This window comes from Ranitomeya variabilis, chromosome 1 (genome assembly GCF_051348905.1).
Source record: "Ranitomeya variabilis isolate aRanVar5 chromosome 1, aRanVar5.hap1, whole genome shotgun sequence".
NCBI classification, from domain to species: Eukaryota; Metazoa; Chordata; class Amphibia; order Anura; family Dendrobatidae; genus Ranitomeya; species Ranitomeya variabilis.
Window position 1 is genome coordinate 274457896 of NC_135232.1, and position 19126 is coordinate 274477021.

Consider the following 19126-nt stretch of genomic DNA (forward strand, 5'->3'; position numbering starts at 1 on the left):
ATTTCTGATCTCCCGGTTTCACAGAAAATGTCCGTTATCTGGGTTGTGTGTGACCGCTTTTCTAAGATGGTTCATTTGGTGCCCTTGCCTAAGTTGCCTTCCTCCTCTGAGTTGGTCCCTTTATTTTTTCAGAACGTAGTTCGTTTGCATGGGATTCCGGAGAATATCGTTTCTGACAGGGGATCCCAGTTTGTGTCTAGATTTTGGCGGACGTTTTGTGCCAAGATGGGCATTGATTTGTCTTTCTCGTCTGCATTCCATCCTCAGACGAATGGCCAGACGGAGCGAACTAATCAGACCTTGGAAACTTATTTGAGGTGTTTTGTTTCTGCTGATCAAGATGACTGGGTTGCTTTTTTGCCACTGGCCGAATTTGCTCTTAATAATCGGGCTAGTTCTGCCACGTTGGTCTCTCCTTTTTTTTGTAATTCGGGGTTTCATCCTCGTTTTTCCTCTGGTCAGGTGGAGCCTTCGGATTGTCCTGGAGTGGACGTGGTGGTGGACAGGCTACATCAGATTTGGAATCAGGTGGTGGACAATTTGAAGTTATCTCAGGAGAAGACTCAGCAGTTTGCTAATCGCCGTCGCCGCGTGGGTCCCCGACTTCTTGTTGGGCATTTGGTGTGGTTGTCTTCTCGTTTTGTCCCTATGAAGGTCTCTTCTCCTAAGTTCAAGCCTCGGTTCATCGGTCCTTATAGGATCTCGGAGATTCTTAACCCTGTATCTTTTCGTTTGGATCTCCCAGCATCGTTTGCTATTCATAATGTGTTCCATCGGTCGTTGTTGCGGAGGTATGAGGTGCCCGTTGTTCCTTCGGTTGAGCCTCCTGCTCCGGTGCTGGTGGAGGGAGAATTGGAGTATGTTGTTGAGAAGATCTTGGATTCTCGTGTTTCCAGACGCAAACTCCAGTATTTGGTTAAGTGGAAGGGTTATGGTCAGGAGGATAATTCTTGGGTGGTCGCCTCCGATGTTCATGCGACTGATTTGGTCCGCGCCTTCCATAGAGCTCACCCTGATCGCCCTGGGGGTTCTCGTGAGGGTTCGGTGACCCCTCCTCAAGGGGGGGGTACTGTTGTGGATTCTGTTTGTGGGCTCCCTCTGGTGGTTACTGCTGGTACTGGGTGACTTTGGTGGGTTGCGGCCTTTGGTTTCCACCTGTCCATCAGAGGCTGGGTGTTTCCTATTTTACCTGGCCTTTCTGTCATTCCCTTGCCGGCTATCAATGTATTCAGATGTGCTCTGTTTAGTTCCTGCATACCTGCTCCCAGATCTTTCAGGATAAGCTAAGTGCTGATTTTCAGTTGTTTGGTTTTTTAGTCCAGCTTGCTTATTATGTCTCTATGCTAGCTGGTAGCTCTAGTGGACTGAGGTTCTCCCCATGTGCCATGAGTTGGCACATGGGTTCTTGTAATCTCAGGATGGTTATTGATTAGGGTTTTTTGCTGACCGCTCAGACCCCTTTTGTATCGTTCTGCTTTCTAGTTTACAGCGGGCCTCAATTTGCTAAACCTATGTATATCATCTCTATGTGTGTGCCTTCCTCTCATTTCACCGTCAATACATGTGGGGGGCAACTATACCTTTTGGGGTTCATTCCTCTGGAGGCAAGTGAGGTCTTTATTTTCTCTGCAGTACTAGTTAGCTCTTAGGCTGGTGCGTGGCGTCTAGAACCAACGTAGGCACGCTCCCTGGCTATCTCTAGTTGCGTTTGTCAGGTGTAGGGCAGCGGTCAGCCCAGGTTCCATCACCCTAGAGCTCGTCCGTTATTTATTTGTACCTTGCTTGTCCTGTGCTATCCCCTAGCCATTGGGATTCATGACACTACACCTCCTGTGGAACAAATCTAGATGTGCGGTGACCACTTTAAACCCCAAGTGCTTCACAGAAGTTTATAACGCAGAGCCGTGAAAATAAAAAATCATTTTTCTTTCCTCAAAAATTATTTTTTAGTCCGCTATTTTTGATTTTCGCATGGGTAACTGGAGAAATTGGACCCCAAAAGTTGTTGTCCAGTTTGTCCTGAGTACGCTGATACCCCATATGTGGGGGGGAACCACTGTTTGGGTACACGTGGGCTCGGAAGGGAAGTAGTGACATTTTGGAATGCAGACTTTGATGGAATGGTCTGCGGGCATCATGTTACGTTTGCAGAGCCCCTGATGTGCCTAATCAGTAGAAAGCCCCCACAAGTGACCCCATTTTGGAAACTTGACCCCCCCAAGGAACTTATCTAGATGTGTGGTGAGCAGTTTGAACCCCCAAGTGCTTAACAGAAGTTTCCAACGTAGAGCCGTGAAAATAAAAAAATATTTTTCTTTCCTCAAAAATGATGTTTTAGCAAGCAATTTTTTATTTTTGCAAGGGTAACAGGAGAAATTGGACCCCAATAGTTGTTGCCCAGTTTGTCCTGAGTATGCTGGTACCCCATATGTGGGGGTAAACCACTGTTTGGGCGCACGTCGGGGCTCGGAAGGGAGGGAGCACCATTTGACTTTTTGAACGCAAGATTGGCTGGAATCAATGGTGGCGCCATGTTGCGTTTGGAGACCCCTGATGTGCCTAAAAAGTGGAAACCCCTCAATTCTAACTCCAACACTAACCCCAACACACCCCTAACCCTAATCTCAACTCTATCCATAACCCTAATCACAACCCTAACCCCAACACACCCCTAACCATAACCCTAACCACAAGCCTAATCTTAACCCTATTTCCAACCCTAAAGGTACCGACACATTTAGCGACACTGCAGCGATCTAGACAACGATCCCGATCGCTGCAGCATCGCTGTGTGGTCGCTGGAGAGCTGTCACACAGACAGCTCTCCAGAGACCAACTATGCGAAGTCCCCTGGTAAGCAGGGTAAACATCGGGTTACTAAGCGCAGGGCCGCACTTAGTAACCCGATGTTTACCCTGGTTACCAGCGTAAACGTAAAAAAAAACCAAACACTACATACATTTCGGTGTCTGTCCCCTGGCGTCCGCTTCCCTGCACTGTGTAAGCGCCAGCCGGAAAGCACAGCGGTGACGTCACCGCTGTGCTCTGCTTTCCGGCCGGAAAGCAGGGGGACAGACACCAGAATGTAAGTATGTAGTGTTTGTTTTTTTTAACGTTTACGCTGGTAACCAGGGTAAACATCGGGTTACTAAGCGTGGCCCTGCGCTTAGTAACCCGATGTTTACCCTGGTTACCAGTGAAGACATCGCTGAATCGGCGTCACACACGCCGATTCAGCGATGTCTACAGGAGATCCAGTGACGAAATAAAGTTCTGGCCTTTCTGCTCCGACCAATGATGGCACAGCAGGATCCTGATCGCTGCTGCCTGTCAAACTCAACGATATCGCTAGCCAGGACGCTGCAACGTCACAGATCGCTAGCGATATCGTTCAATGTGAAGGTACCTTTACTCTAATTCCAACCCTAACCCTAAGGCTATGTGCCCACGTTGCAGATTCGTGTGAGATTTTTCTGCAGCATTTTTGAAAAATCCGCAGGTAAAAGGCACTGTGTTTTACCTGCGGATTTCCAGTGTTTTTTGTGCGGATTTCACCTGCGGATTCCTATTGAGGAACAGGTGTAAAATACTGCGGAATCCGCACAAATTGACATGCTGCGGAAACGCAGCGTTTCCGCGCAGTATTTTCCGCACCATGGGCACAGCGGATTTGGTTTTCCATAGGTTTACATGTTACTGTAAACCTGATGGAAAACTGCTACGAATCCGCAGCGGCCAATCCGCTGCGGATCCGCAGCCAAATCCGCACCGTGTGCACATAGCCTAATTCTAAGGGTATGTGCACATGTTGCGGAAAACGCTGCGGATCCGCAGCGTTTCCGCAACTGCGGGTCCGCAGCAGTTTCCCATGAGTTTACAGTTCAATGTAAACTTATGGGAAACAAAAAACGCTGTGCACATGCTGCGGAAAAAACTGTGCGGAAACGCAGCGGTTTACATTCCGCAGCATGTCACTTCTTTCTGCGGATTCTGCAGCGGTTTTACAGCTGCTCCTATAGAAAACCACAGTTGTAAAAGCGCAGTGAAATCCCAGAAAAACCGCGGTAAATCCGCAGCGGTTTTGCACTGCGGATTTATCAAATCCGCTACGGAAAAATCTGCAGAGGACCAGAATACATGTGCACATAGCCTTACCCTAACCCTAATTCTAACCCTAGCCCTAACCCTAACCCTAGTTCTAACCCTAACCCTAGTGGAAAAATAAAAGTAAATATATTTTCTTCATTTTATTATTGTCCCTACCTATGGGGGTGATAAAGGGGGAGGTTCATTTACTATTTTTTTTTATTTTGATCACTGTGATAGGTTTTATCACAGTGATCAAAATGTACATGGAACGAATCTGCCAGCTGCCATTTTGGAAGATGGCGGCGCCCATGGAACAGACGGACGGACACCGGGAGGCTCGGTAAGTATGACGGGGGGGGGGGGGATCGGAGCACGGGGGGAGCGGACAGGAGGATGGGGGAGCGGACAGGAGGGGAGCGGAGCACAGGACGGAGGACTGGGGAGGAGATCATGGGGGGGCAGATCAGGGGTTCCAGCCATGGCCGATGATATTGCAGCATCGGCCATGGCTGGATTGTAATATTTCACCACTTTTCATAGGTGAAATATTACACATTGCTCTGATTGGCTGTTGCACTTTCAACAGCCAATCAGAGCGATCGTAGCCACGTGGCTAAAGTACCACTCCCCCTGTCCCTGTAGATCGGGTGAAATTGGAGTTAACCCTTTCACCCGATCTGCAGGGACGCGATCCCTCCATGACGCCACATAGGCGTCACAGGTTGGATTGGCACCGACTTTCATGACGCCTACGTGGCGTCACAGGTTGGGAGGGGGTTAATGACAGGCCAGTTTTTACAATTCTAACCACTGTCACTTTATGAGGTTATAACTCTGGAACACTTCAACGTATTCCACTGATTCTGAGATTTTTTTTTTTTCGTGACATATTGTATTTCATGTTAGTGGTAAAATTTCTTCAATAAGACTTGCGTTTATTTATGGAAAAAATTGAAATTTGGGAAAAAATTAGCAATGTTCAAACTTTAAATTTTTGTGCCCTTAAATCAGAGAGCTATGTCACACAAAATAGTTAATAAATAACATTTCCCACGTGTCTATTTTACATCAGCACAATTTGGGAAATATTTTTTTTTTAGGAAGATAGAAGGGTTAATTATTTATTGACCAGCGATTTCTCAATTTACAAAACCATTTTTTTTTTTTAGGGTCCACCTCACATTTGAAGTGACTTTGAGGGGTCTAGCACCGTTTGATTTTTTGAACGCAAAATTGTTTGGAATCAATGGCGGGCACCATGTCTCGTTTGGAGACCCCCTGATGTGCCTAAACAGTGGAAACCACCCAATTCTAACTCCAAACCTAACACAGCCCTAAACCCATTGCTAACCCCAGCACACCCCTAATCCTAATCCCAACCCTAAACCCCAGCTCTAACATCAACCCTAACCCTACATTTTTTGATTTTGTTATTTTTTACCTAACTAAGAGGATGATAAAGGGGGGTTTGAGTTACTATTTTTTTTATTTTGATCACTGTGATAGACCCTCTCACAGTTATCAAAATGAACCAATAGGAAAAATCTCCTCCTGTTGCCGGGTACTGGCTGGCAGATCTCGGTGGCGCACTGCACATGCACCCTCCATTTTCTTCCAGAAAGATGTCGTAGATGGCAGGGGGACGGAAAAAAAAATTGTAAAAATAGTAAACACTGTACTCGCCTCCCATGCTGGCTCCATTCCAGCGGTGTTGGCACTCGAAGTCCCGGGCTGTGATACGGTGGAATGACACGTGATGCCCGACACTTAATCAGCGTTGGTGTCACTGTCTGCGCCTTCAGACAAACTGAAAATGAAAAGGACGTCCGGAATGAGCTGCAGCTCTGGCTTCCTATTCATGTTCAGTTTTTCCGAAAGCAGAGACAGTGATGCAAGTGCTGATTGGGTGCTGGGCATCACATGGCAAAACACCGCATCACAGCCACGGGGAGAGCGAATGCCGACACCGGGGGAATGATGCCGGAATGAGATGTGAGTATAGGCTTTATTATTTTATCGGGGTCGATCATTTAGTTTAAGACGGGCTTGTCCTAGTAGTGGACAACCTCTTAACGACTGCCTATACGCCTTTTAACGGCGGCAGTTAAGAGTACTTATTCCTCAGCGCCGTTTTTTAACGGTGCTGAGAAATAAGGTTATGGCACCCCCTTCATCAGAAATTCTCCGGGGTCTAGGCTACTGGGGGCAGCTGAGATCCCGGAGAACATAATTCGGGTCGGTTTTTACCGACCCCAGTGTTGGGATCACAGTTATTCACAATAACGGTGACTGCAAAAAAAAAAAAAAAAGTCCGATTTCCCATTTAATGTCTTTCTCCTCTAATATGATAATATGATAGACCCTATCACAGTGATCAAAATTAAAAAATAGTAAATCAAACCCCCCTTTATTACGCCCTTAGGTAAAAATAATAAAATAAACCGTTAGGGTTGGGCTAGGGTTACGGTTGAGGCTAGAGATAGGGTTAGGGTTGGGCCAGGGTTGGGGCTAGTGTTAGGATTGGGGCTAGGGCTAGTGTTGGCTAGGGTTGGGGCTAGGGTTAGGGTTGGGGCTAGGGTTAGTGTTGGGGCTAGAGCTAGGGTGGGGGCTAGGGTTGGGGCTAGAGCTAGGGTTGGACTAGGGCTAGGGTTGGACTAGGATTAGGGTAGGGCTAGGGATGGACTAGGGTTGGGTTAGGGTTGGACTAGGGTTAGGGTTGGGATTAGGGTTAGGAGGGTGTTGAGGTTCGGGTTGGAGTTAGAAAAATAATCTCAGAATCGGTTGGATACGTTGAAGCGTTCCAGAGCTGTCGACTCATAAAGTGACTGGTCAGAATTGTAAAAATTGGCTTGGTCATTAAGTGCCAAATTGACTCCGTCACTAAGGGGTTAAGTGTGCGCAAGATAACATACACAGAACACTGAGATAGCAATATATGTCAGATGATAATAAGACACACAAAAAACCTAAACAAGGACGTTATTATAAATGTCATACTATTATCATGAAAATTAAATATGCCAGATCATAATAAGATACAAGTTTCCCTTACAAATCGTTTTGACGCCTCCCCTGAAGAAACCACAGATGTCCGTGGCGATACGCGTGGGGTGTGCAGGTTTGATTTCCAATCAGTTCCCACAGATACAAAAAATGGTGTAGAAAAAAAATGTTGCGTTATTTGGTATGCATCTGCTTTCATTTAATTTGGCAATCTGACCCAGCAAAATTATTTTTCTATGTTACATGCACTTATACAGTTTATACTTATGTGTCTCAAGCTTTATTATTGTCATTGACTTGATGCTATGATATGGGTCGTTATTTCTACAGGCTGCTTGACCTTGTTAGTTTATTAAATTTTCTAGCTTGGTATGTTACACCCACAGATTTACTGATGCATTACCCAGGTTTCGTTATATCCACATTTTTTTGCTTCACATTTGGTGATCCCCATTTCTCAGCATGCACTCCTTTTTTTTTCTAGTTGTCTAATCGTTCCAATAGATGCTACTGCGCAGATGCCGCCAACATCATTTTGATGGAACCTTTTTTTTTTTCTTCTTTACCAAAATGGCGGCGGCAGCACCTGCGCAGTAGCATCTTACGGAACGCGATCCGATAGATGCTACTGAGCAGGTGCCGGTGCCATTTTGCTAAAGAGAAAAAAAAAATTAGATGGCACCTACACAGTGGAATTGTTCCGATGGATGCTACTGCGCAGGCACCGCCAGCACCGTCTTGATGGAGCCCAATTTTTTTTTCCCCTACCAAAATGATTTTTTTTTTCCAAACAAAACTACGGTATATAACTAAATGCAAACAGGCATATTATCCACCTATCATGCTACAGCGCAGCCACCGACGCCTTCCTAAAGAATGTGATTTTTTTTTTTTTAAACCATATTATATGCACTATGTAAAATAAGGGGCAGGTTACTGTCATAAGCCATAAGTATGAATATGTAAGCAGAGCACCACACAAAAACCCCTCACAGGCCGCCTCAGAGCACGAGAATCTCATTTACTGAAAATAAACCTTAACCAACTATAAGACGGATTTCATCAATCAAGGTATCATATTAATCAGTATAACGGCGCCAACCTGACAGTGTCTGTACGTTTCTGTGCACAATCCTGGTGACGGGTTCCCTTTGAGGAAGAGAGTTGCATACAAATTATATGTACAATAGTAATTAGGGTAATGAATTACCAGTGGTTGTCAAAGTATTCGGGAGGAGGAGGCAGATGTTCAGCAGATGAGTATGCTCACTGACCAGAGTAAAAACATTGTGCACCATGCTGGACGCCTGCGCATGTGTCCCGCACCCGAAAGTGATGTCACTGCCACGGGAATGTCCTTTATTAGGGACGCGATTTAGTCCCGGTAAGCTCCTGGCAACAAGAGCATGTCTCGCATTAGTATGTGAGGCGCTTGGGTAAATAAGTGTCACGGCCATGGGAATATCCATCACCATGGACGTGATACACAGATCCTATAGAATATCCATCACCATGCACGAGATACAAAGATCCAATAGAATATCTATCACCATAGACGTGATACACAGATCCAATAGAATATCCATCACCATGGACGCGATACACAGATCCAGTAGAATATCCATCGCCATGGACGCGATACACAGATCCAATAGAATATCCATCACCATGGACTCGATACACAGATCCAATAGAATATCCATCGCCATGGACGCGATACACAGATCCAATAGAATATCCATCGCCATGGACGCGATACACAGATCCAATAGAATATCCATCACCATGGACGCGATACACAGATCCAATAGAATATCCATCACCATGGACGCGATACACAGATCCAATAGAATATCCATCACCATGGACGCGATACACAGATCCAATAGAATATCCATCACCATGGACGCGATACACAGATCCAATAGAATATCCATCACCATGGACGCGATACACAGATCCAATAGAATATCCATCAGCATGGACGCGATACACAGATCCAATAGAATATCCATCAGCATGGACGCGATACACAGATCCAACAGAATATCCATCAGCATGGACGCGATACACAGATCCAATAGGCTTCTATCAGCGAACGTGCGTCTCTCACTGATATGAGAGGTGCTTATGTAAATTGGCACACACAGGGTGCATGTAATCTCTAGCACCCTTTATCTGTGAAGATCACCTATATGCATCAAATCCTGACTGCATAAGATGTGCAGACCAGGAAAGGTGGAAACCCTTCTAAAGGTACCTTCACACGAAACGACATTATAACGATATCGCTAGCGATCCGTGACGTTGCAGCGTCCTCGCTAGCGATATCGTTTCGTTTGACACGCAGCAGCGATCAGGATCCTGCTGTGATGTCGCTGGTCGCTGAATAAAGTCCAGAACTTTATTTGGTCGTCCGATCGCTGTGTATCGTTGTGTTTGAAAGCAAAAGCAACGATACCAGCGATATTTTACACTGGTAACCAGGGTAAACATCGGGTTACTAAGCGCAGGGCCGCGCTTAGTTACCCGATGTTTACCCTGGTTACTAGCGTAAAATGTAAAAAAAACAAACAGCACATACTCACATTGCGTCCCCTGCAGTCTGCTTCCTCCTCTGACTCAGCGCCGCAAAGTGAAAGTGAAAGCAGCACAGCGGTGACGTCACCGCTCTGCTCTCACTGTACGGCGCTCAGTCAGTCAGGAAGTGGACGCAGGGGGACGTGAATGTAAGTATGTGCTGTTTGTTTTTTTTAGATTTTACGCTGGTAACCAGGGTAAACATCGGGTTACTAAGCGCGGCCCTGCGCTTAGTTACCCGATGTTTACCCTGGTTACCAGGGGACCTCGGCATAGTTGATCGCTGGAGAGCGGTCTGTGTGACAGCTCTCCAGCGACCAAACAGCGACGCTGCAGCGATCGACATCGTTGTCGCTATCGCTGCAGCGTCGCTTCGTGTGAAGGTACCTTAACAAGAAGCAAAGTCACACTGTTAAAATCACCCAATATAGCATCATGAAAAGGTTTTAATGATAATGAAATAATTTAGTTGGTACTCAACTGATGTTTTATTTTTTTATGTTGCAACGTAAATGATTATATAGATAGCGCAAGCCAGCTGGTCCAATTATCACAATCTAAACAGCAACATGATTTTTGAAAATATTATCTGGTATTTCTTCAGTTCCAACTTCTTCTCAAGGGGCAATCTTTCTGGCTGGATGATCAGCATACAGCATCAAACTTCTTTGGAAGGACTAGTCTTACATCTTATCTTTATTCAACATGATACTCCCTTTTTTATATAATCTTGCATATGCTTGGATGGTGGACCATCCATAGGGGTCTGTAAGAATTGTTTTAGCCCAGAAAACCTGTATATAGTGAATCCTCATTGAGTCCTTCAGGTGAGGTTAACTTCAAAGTCAAAATCCATTTTGACTCTGTCTGTAATAACTGTCTACAGAGGTTTCCGCCTCGAATGTTACTACATAGATTTTTGGAAGCCAGGCTTACCTTAACGATAATGCGAAGGCACTGTAGTTCAGCTTTTCCCTTTTCATTCGTCCGTGATCGCCAGATGAATTGTGGAAATGGGCTTCTGGATCTGCCTTCTGAGTTCCTGTGAGGTTTGGCCAACATAGACCTTGTTACATGAACAGATGAGGCATAAATAACATTTTTGGTTTTGCAGTTAATGAAAGATTGTAATGCATATCGTTAAGCATCCAGAGGATTGATAAAGGTGTCTATGGTAGGAGGTATGTATTGGCAAATGTTAAGGGCTCCTTCCTCTGTTGGGACTTTAAGTATAGTCGCCCGTTGTAGTTTATAGGTAGGTCTCAATAAATGGCTTTTTTGTCAGATGGTCACCCAGATTAGGGGCTTTTTTGGCTGTAAGTAAGGGGCGATCTCCCTCGTGTGGGAATCTATCCTCAGTATATCCGAGTGTTTCCCCAGAACGCCCCTTGTCTCATTCCACTGATTCTTATAGAATGTGATGAAACGGAGATGCGTTTCCTGATTCCGATCCCTTCGTACTAATAGGGAATTCTGTGAGTGACCTTTGGCTCGCTGGGAGGCCGTGGATAAGATTTTCCTTGGATATACTCATTTACTAAAGTCGATCTGTCAATTGTCTGGCTTCATGCAAAAAAAATCGAGTGCAGTTCTGTCTTGTACGTAAACATTGACTGATTAGAACACCCTTCCTGGTATGAAGAGGATGGAAACACTTGCAGCAAACGTATAGCTCTCATGTGCTGTCCATTTGTAGACTTGCAAAGGCTTGAAGCTTTGTGTTGTAATTTATCACGGATGACACACTGATGGTAAAAATGGACACAAGGACCATGCACCTATGACACACTGACACCGATACCATGTGTTTAAATTAGGACTTCTGAATGAGGCTTTACACAAATTCTTTCTATGTCTGTATATAATCCCAGGCAGACTCGATGTTGAGATCAGTGCTCTGCGGGGGCCATACGGTCACTTCCAGGACTCTGATCTTATTTACACTGAAGATAGTTCTTAAAGGGGATGTCCACTACTGGAATATCCCAGCTTAATCAATTTAGGATCTCTAGTAAAAACAACATATATTCACCCTGGAGATGAGCTAGAGTTGCGACTATACATGGGGTGAGTAAACGCCTTTTCTAGAGAGTCACGTGATGTGTAATTTACAAGCTGCCGATAAGGACATCCTCTCTGACGGAAAAGTAAAGGCCGCAGTTGATGTGTGCCTGCTCATTGGCTGTGGCTTGTACACAAAATGGCGGTATCAACATCACAAGAACGGTGCCACTGCATGAGGTAAATATATGCATTTTTTTTTTTTTTATTATTTATTTTTTTAAATTGAGGTCCTGGAATTGATTAAGCTGGGCTTGTCCAGTAGTGGATAGCCACTTTAATAACATTGGCTGAGTGTTTGGGGTCATTGACCTGCTGCAGAATAAATTTGGAGCCAATCATTTATATATTAGCCTCATTACATGAGATTTTCAGCCTCTTGCATGCATAGCAGACCTGACTGTGTCTCCGAGGAACTGGCAGCTGCTGCTCGATACCGAAAACCAGCTCACATGTTCACTGGATCCTGGGGAAGCAAGGGCAGTGCGGCTGCTTCTAGTTTATATATACAAGCGTTGGTTTAGTGCCTGTATGAAGAAATTGAGAAGGTAAACGTGGTAATAAACCTTGTTTGTCTTCTTTGTGAGAAGTCTGGCTGTGTCTGACAGCCAGCTCTCCAGCCTCACAGCTGCACGACCTTGTGTAAAATGCTTAGACTGCATTGTGGGGTAATGTGTAGACTTCCCAGAAGTTTAGTCTATGGGCTGTCCAGAAGTAGTTAAAAGGGTTGTCCAGGCTTGAGGTTCAAGTCTTCAATCACTCTGTGATTGAAAACTTGTAAATACTTACAGTATGTGCTGTCTGTATTCTCCAGTGCCAGCAGCGGGCATGTGACCGAAAGTATATCATTTGCATACATGCGGCTACGTGCCGACTAGATGTACCCAACCCCACTCAATACAAGCAACTTGGGAGATGCAGAACACGTCTAGTCAGAATGTGGCCGGAAGTGTGCAAATCACATATTTGCAGCCATTCACCCACCCACTACCGGTAGCAGAGAATCATGCGTGTTGTAAGAACTCTGAGGCCTAAAGTCACAGAGTGAATGCAAACTAAAGAAAAACCTTGCACTCAACTTATGCTCTTAGGAAAATTTAATGTAGTACTTAAACGTTTCGGTCCAACACACCGGACCTTCATCAGTAACGTACTGCGTGAGGAGTAAAGTGGAGAGACAGATAGAGTCTCTAGGCACACAAAATAGCAGCGTCTGAAATGTAGGCTGACAGGGAATAAGATCCACTTACGTTAGAAGAAGGGGTGAGGTGCCGCATATGGACGCGGAATCCTCCGCTCGTCTCAGAGCATAAGTTGAGTGCAAGGTTTTTCTTTAGTTTACTGTAAGGTGTGGGAACCTACCTTTGCACCTTCACCAGTAGTGCACACGTCTCTACCATTTATACAGAGTGAATGCAGACTTGAACCCCAAGACAACCACTCTAAGAACTATCTTCAGTATAAAGAAGAACACCGTAGTGGAATGGATAATATAGCTTCTATGGAGAAGAGAGGAAACATTAGGGAATTTTTTTATTAAAACTATATTAGAAAAGTATACATCAAATACATATTAGGTGAACTACCCAAGTGAGTACAACTGACCGAAAGTCCACAGCTGTTGCTGTTATCTTCTGGAGGGTAACCTGTTACATTTGGTTACCATTGTGATATGTGATAATTGGCACTTAGCACTTTTTGTTTATGTATAAGCACTAACAAGCACTTTGTCAGCATGTTTACCTGCGACTGTTCTCTCTACACTGTGCAGTCTCCGTCCTTCTAGGGGCGTGATGTTGGCCTGGCGCCGGCCCGCTCATGTGACCTGGTGGGCGGAGCTGCACTGTGTGGACAGACGGAGCATAAAGAACAAGACTAGTGCAGGTCATGTGACCTGGTGGGCGGGACCACACTATGTGGATAGACGCAGCAGGAATATGTAAGATCAACGCTGGTGGAACATCGGAGAGACACATTTTATAAGTATATATTCACGGCGGTCATGCGTCATGGATTATTATGACAGTATGGCGCGGATTTTATTATACATAAACACAAGTACTGCAATTACTTTCTGCACAGTAACGGGGGTTAACTCTGAGTTTCTATGGTTACAGGGCGCTTAGATTAGCGCATGCGCACTTTGTATAGGTAGGGATAGGTTGTTGCAGAACCACATGACCGGAATGGTTTAGTATTAAAAGGCACTGGGATTGAGATGTAGCCACGCCCCCTGAGGAAGCGAGGCTGTTACAAGCACGCGAAACGCGCGTTGGGGTGATCGGGGTCCTCACAGGAGTTGGATACCAACGAATGGGTAATTATTACCGTTATTTTCTACACGTAAACAGGCTGGTATACCAAATATAGGCATGGGAGTAAGGTGGACGGTTTAGAGAATGAGCATTTAGCTGTAGTGTCACAGTTTACTTTGAGAAAAATCACACTAAGCTGTTACCACCTACCACACTTATGTATTAGCCTGTTTGGGTATATTTGGTTACCCTCTGTGGACTTTCGGTCAGTTGTACTCACTTGGGTAGTTCACCTGATATGTATTTGATGTATATTATCCAATTTTATTATGTATTAAATCTTTTGAAGTAATAAATGATTATATTTAGCAAACTATTGGTTCTCCTTTTTATATAGTTTATGCATGAGTGATTCTAAATAGTTGGATATATTAAATCACTGGTATTTTTCTAATGATATATTAGAAAAGTTTTGTTTTTTTTATATTAAATAGACATTAAGTATTAAATATAACTTTGTTGTTGGAACAGTCCTTTAACGCTGGAATTATTGTATCCGTTATTAAACACTGTTTATTGAACAGATTCTCCCTTTCAAGCACAAGCCATCACTCACAACACATATTCTGGAGGCACACACAGATACAGAGTGCTCCAGTCCAGGACACATGCCACCTACTACAAATGCTCAGAACCTTTTTTTTTGTTGCCAACACCCACAGATTGGCAGCGAATGTGACTACTGCCACAGTTTTACAAAGACACTGCAGTCCCCCACCAGACTAAACGTCAGTGACAGCATTTGATTTCTTGTTTTGTACATTTCAAGTATTTGTCTATGTTTTGCTAAGTCTTAAACAATTTTACGTCCGTTCCCCAGTAAACAACCTATAGCTGGACGACACCTTGGCACATTGAGAACGTGCTTACTAGTGCGGGCATTTCCTACAGTCCTTTTCTTTAAGTTGTACACTGTTTACACAACCAGTTTACTTTCATATATGATACCATATACAAAGACTCCATTTCTATATATATATATATATTTTTTTTATTTTTTTTTATGGTACACATTTAGGGTTCACACTTCATACCTGGCACCTGCAGTAAACGATACTTTTTTTGTGGCTGTTCATCTTGTGAAATGATTTTTTTTTTTTTCTAAAATCATTAGCTTCCAAAAGCTGATTTTTGATGAGTTCTTATTTTAGGAGAAATACAATTTAGCTAAGTGTGCATATGGGACCTGATTATACACAAAGTAATACATTCAATATATTCTCTTTTTCTTGGCAGTCTGTATGACTTGTATAGTTTCCAGGTTATCCCAGTTCTTGGGGAGGTCATTGCTGGAGACTGGAAGTCTTACCAATACCTAGTGGAGAGCATCCGACGCTTTCCTCCTCAGGTAAGTCATAAAACAGATGTCAATCCATACATCTCTTCCCTTAGACAGCATGCATTGCTAACAGGCGTAAATGTAGTCACATATCTTGACCACCTTGCCCCTAATCTACAGCCCAGGAGAAACTAGCCTTGGGACGTAAATTTTAAAGGAACTGCCCTGAAGATAAAAAAGAGAGAACCTCACGGGGCTTTCTCGTATGTAACTACAGCACCCCCCACGATCACTGGAATGGGGCTTCCGAGCACCAGTTCCGTAGGTGTTTGAATGGCTCTGCGATTACACATGTGCATTAATAATCTGAGACTAAAGGGAGAACGCAGAATACAGTGCTGCCCTATTGAATTCAGCCCCTTTGGTCACCTCTCTATTGAAACTGCCCTGGAACCAAAGCTTGGAATCCCCATTCTCTTCCAGTGATCATACATTTCTCACTCATCCTGTGGATTTGCTGACGCTGCACCTAATAACGGGTGATTTTATGGAAACTACAGCATGGCATCCTATGCTAGAATCAGGTGTCTCTATTGTTATATTGTCCTGTAATGAGACAGTATAACCCTGGTGACTGATTTAGAGTGTCAGAACTAACAAAGATTCAATCTCTTTCATTTTAGGAGGAGTTTAAAGAAATGATTGAAGATGCAGGCTTTTTCCCGGTCACCTATCACAACTTGACATCTGGTGTTGTGGCGGTGCACTCAGGTTTTAAATTATGATTCGGTTTTGATACAGATACTGTAATAATGTAATGCAACTATTATTGGCACAATGTGTTAAGACTGAGAGGAAACAATTTGTTTCTGAAAAAAATGTATTATGTAAATTATTTTTTTATTAAAAGGTTTACTGCTTTAAATGTTTCTGTAATAAATGAAGAGAAAAAAAATAGTCCTATGAGGTGGTGAAAACCAATCCATTCTGCATTGATCATTCACCATTTCCCAGCCATCTTATATGAATGGGTCATGGTTAGTTGTTGGTTTATTGTACTTACTTGTATCATATGTATTTACACTCTCTACACATGTACAGAATCCTGAAATTAATGGCGTTCTAAAATAATAAAAAATGCTTATAAGCTGCAATACACATCTTGTCTGCATGTCTCTATAAACAGATTGCCATGAGTTAGTGGACTGTTAACAGATTCCGGTTATTGCATATGGAGGCAGCAGAGAACACACAGATAATTTGCTCCCCCGTTATAAAAAATTATTCTTAAATGAAAGAAAAAAAAGGTGAAATGGAAAAAAAATTATGTCTATGAAAAAAAAAAATACGTGGAAACTAAAGTTAAAAACAATGTGCCTTTTTGATTTTACCTCTTAGTGTCCACTTTCTGGATTCTATCTTCCAAGCATCAAAGTCCCAAACATCCCCAGTCATGAAAATGTTGTTCCAGATTCAGTTAGTGTATTAGAGTCTGACATGTATTTGAATGGGAACAGTAAGGTTAGTGCATGCGTCTTTTAGATGCCAGCATACCCGCCAAGTTTTGCTTCAGGAAAATGCAACATTGTTTATCCTGAAGCTTTCCGGCCAATTTTTGTGAACGGCTTCTGAGCAGAAGACGCCTGAATAATGGACTGATCACTTCTTTTAAACCCTTTCTGACATTTGCAGTAATAACACGTCCACGCGCCCTGGGCCTTATTGATGCGGGACGTATTATTACTGCATCGCGATCGTGCACGCACATTGGCAGCCAGGTGTCAGCTGATTCTGACAGCTGACACCCGACACTAAATGCCAGGAGCGGGCCCTCGCCGCTTCCGGCACTTTAACCCCTTAAATGCTACGATCAAACACGATAGTAGCATGGTGACTTGATGTTGTCAAGACGACATTGTGTCACCAGAGCTATAGGAAAATTGCTTGATCATGCACATTGCATGATCAACAACTTTCTCTGTCAGTGCAGAGCTGACAGTTTGCATAGCATAGGGATGCTGCTGCACCCCCATGCTATATAAGCGATCAGCCTGCAAAACATGATAGTCCCATAGTGAACAAAGTAAAAAAGTTTAAAAAAAAAATTCAATAATTGTAAAAATATTTTTATAAAAATAACTTGTATGAAAAAAATACATAAACAAAAGTACACATTTTGGTATTGCCACGTCCGGAACGACCCGACCTATAAAACTCTCTCCCTAGTTAACCCCTTTAGTGAACAACATGAAAAAAAAAAATAAAAAACAAATAAGTCAAACCTGATTAAAATGATAGCGTTTCCTAAATTGATGTACGCTTTTCAGACTCTTCCTTTACTACTATCCCAAGCAGATCTCAAACTGTTAAACACAGCTTTTCGGAAATTTATCTGGGGTGATATGGGCAGGACACGCATAGTACTATTAAAATTGCAGGCATCAAGGGCAGAGGGTGGAATTAACTTCCCAGATATAGGCAGGTATAACTTGGCAGATAATTTTAGGTACGCCATAGACTGGATACGGGGAGTGTCTCATTTCGCTAATATAAGCCTAGAACAACAACTATGTTCACATATCTCACTGTCGGCTATATTGCATTTGGGCGGTGAGGAACGTCCGGCTGCGGTTCAGGAACACCCGACAATGTGGCAAACAATATTGACTTGGAGGCGATGTAGAAGGCTTTGCAAACTACATACCAGACTATCCCCATTCCAACCATTTATAGGTAATCATGGCTTCTTAAAAGGCATTCCACCGTCGTTTTATAGACTTCTCGCAGATCAGGGATGCACATAAGCAATAGATTTAATTGACTTTAGATTTTCTGTGCTCTCTTTTGATATAGCATCACGCTTTCCGCTGTTTACTAATAATGCTTTTCTCTTCCTTCAGGCGCGTAGTTTTGTACAAAAATGCTTGTCAAGTGGAGGTGTTGGAGATGGGAGGAACAGTATGGATGGTTTTCTCAGGAATGCAAGATTACAGTCAGCATCCACAAGTAGCATTTAGGCTAAGTTCACACGTTGCAGAATTGCCGCGGAAATTTCCGCGGCAATTCTGCGCCTCCTGCCGCGGGTATATCGCATGCAGAATTAGCATGCATATACCCACAGAAAACTAGCGTTTTGCAAGCATAATTAGCTTGCAGAATGCTAGAGTTTTCCAAGCGATCTGTAGCATCGCTTGGAAAACTGACTGACTGGTCACACTTGTCAAACATAGTGTTTGACAAGTGTGACCAACTTTTTACTATAGATGCAGCCTATGCCGCATCTATAGTAAAAGATCGAATGTTTAAAAAAAAATAAATAAATAAAAAACATGGTTATACTCACCTGCAGACCTCAGCGGCGTCCATTCCTATAGCTGGAGTGCAGTGAAGGGCCTGCGATGACGTCACTGTCTTGTGATTGGTCGCGTGAGTCACATGAGCGGTCACGCGACCAATCACAAGACAGTGACGTCATCACAGGTCCTGAACCACATCATCTATAGGAACGGAAGAGAGATCATGCACCGGAGAGGCGGGAACACTTCGGGGGCCATCAGAGTGTGAGTATAGATCTATTTTTTATTTTATTCTTTATTTTTTACCGATTATATGGTGCCCAGTCCGTGGAGGAGAGTCTCCTCTCCTCCACTCTGGGTACCAACCGCACATGATCTGCTTGCTTCCCGCATGGTGTACACAGCCCCGTGCGGGAAGTAAGCAGATCAATGCACTCCTATGGGTGCAGAATCGCCGCGATTCCGCAATTTTAATGAACATGCTGCGTTTTTTTCTGGAATGC

At 43.7% G+C, this 19126-nt stretch overlaps 1 protein-coding gene across 1 annotated transcript in view; it reads left to right on the plus strand.

Annotated features, from left to right (window-relative positions):
* The window catches only part of COQ5 (coenzyme Q5, methyltransferase), a 60200-nt gene extending 43948 nt beyond the window's left edge, over window positions 1-16252 (plus strand). The window contains exons 6-7 of the mRNA XM_077294617.1: window positions 15285-15396; window positions 16011-16252. Of these exons, the coding sequence (XP_077150732.1) occupies window positions 15285-15396; window positions 16011-16112 (214 nt within the window). The 3' untranslated portion in view covers window positions 16113-16252. The remainder of the gene's footprint in view (window positions 1-15284; window positions 15397-16010) is intronic.
* Window positions 16253-19126: the final 2874 nt, after the last annotated feature.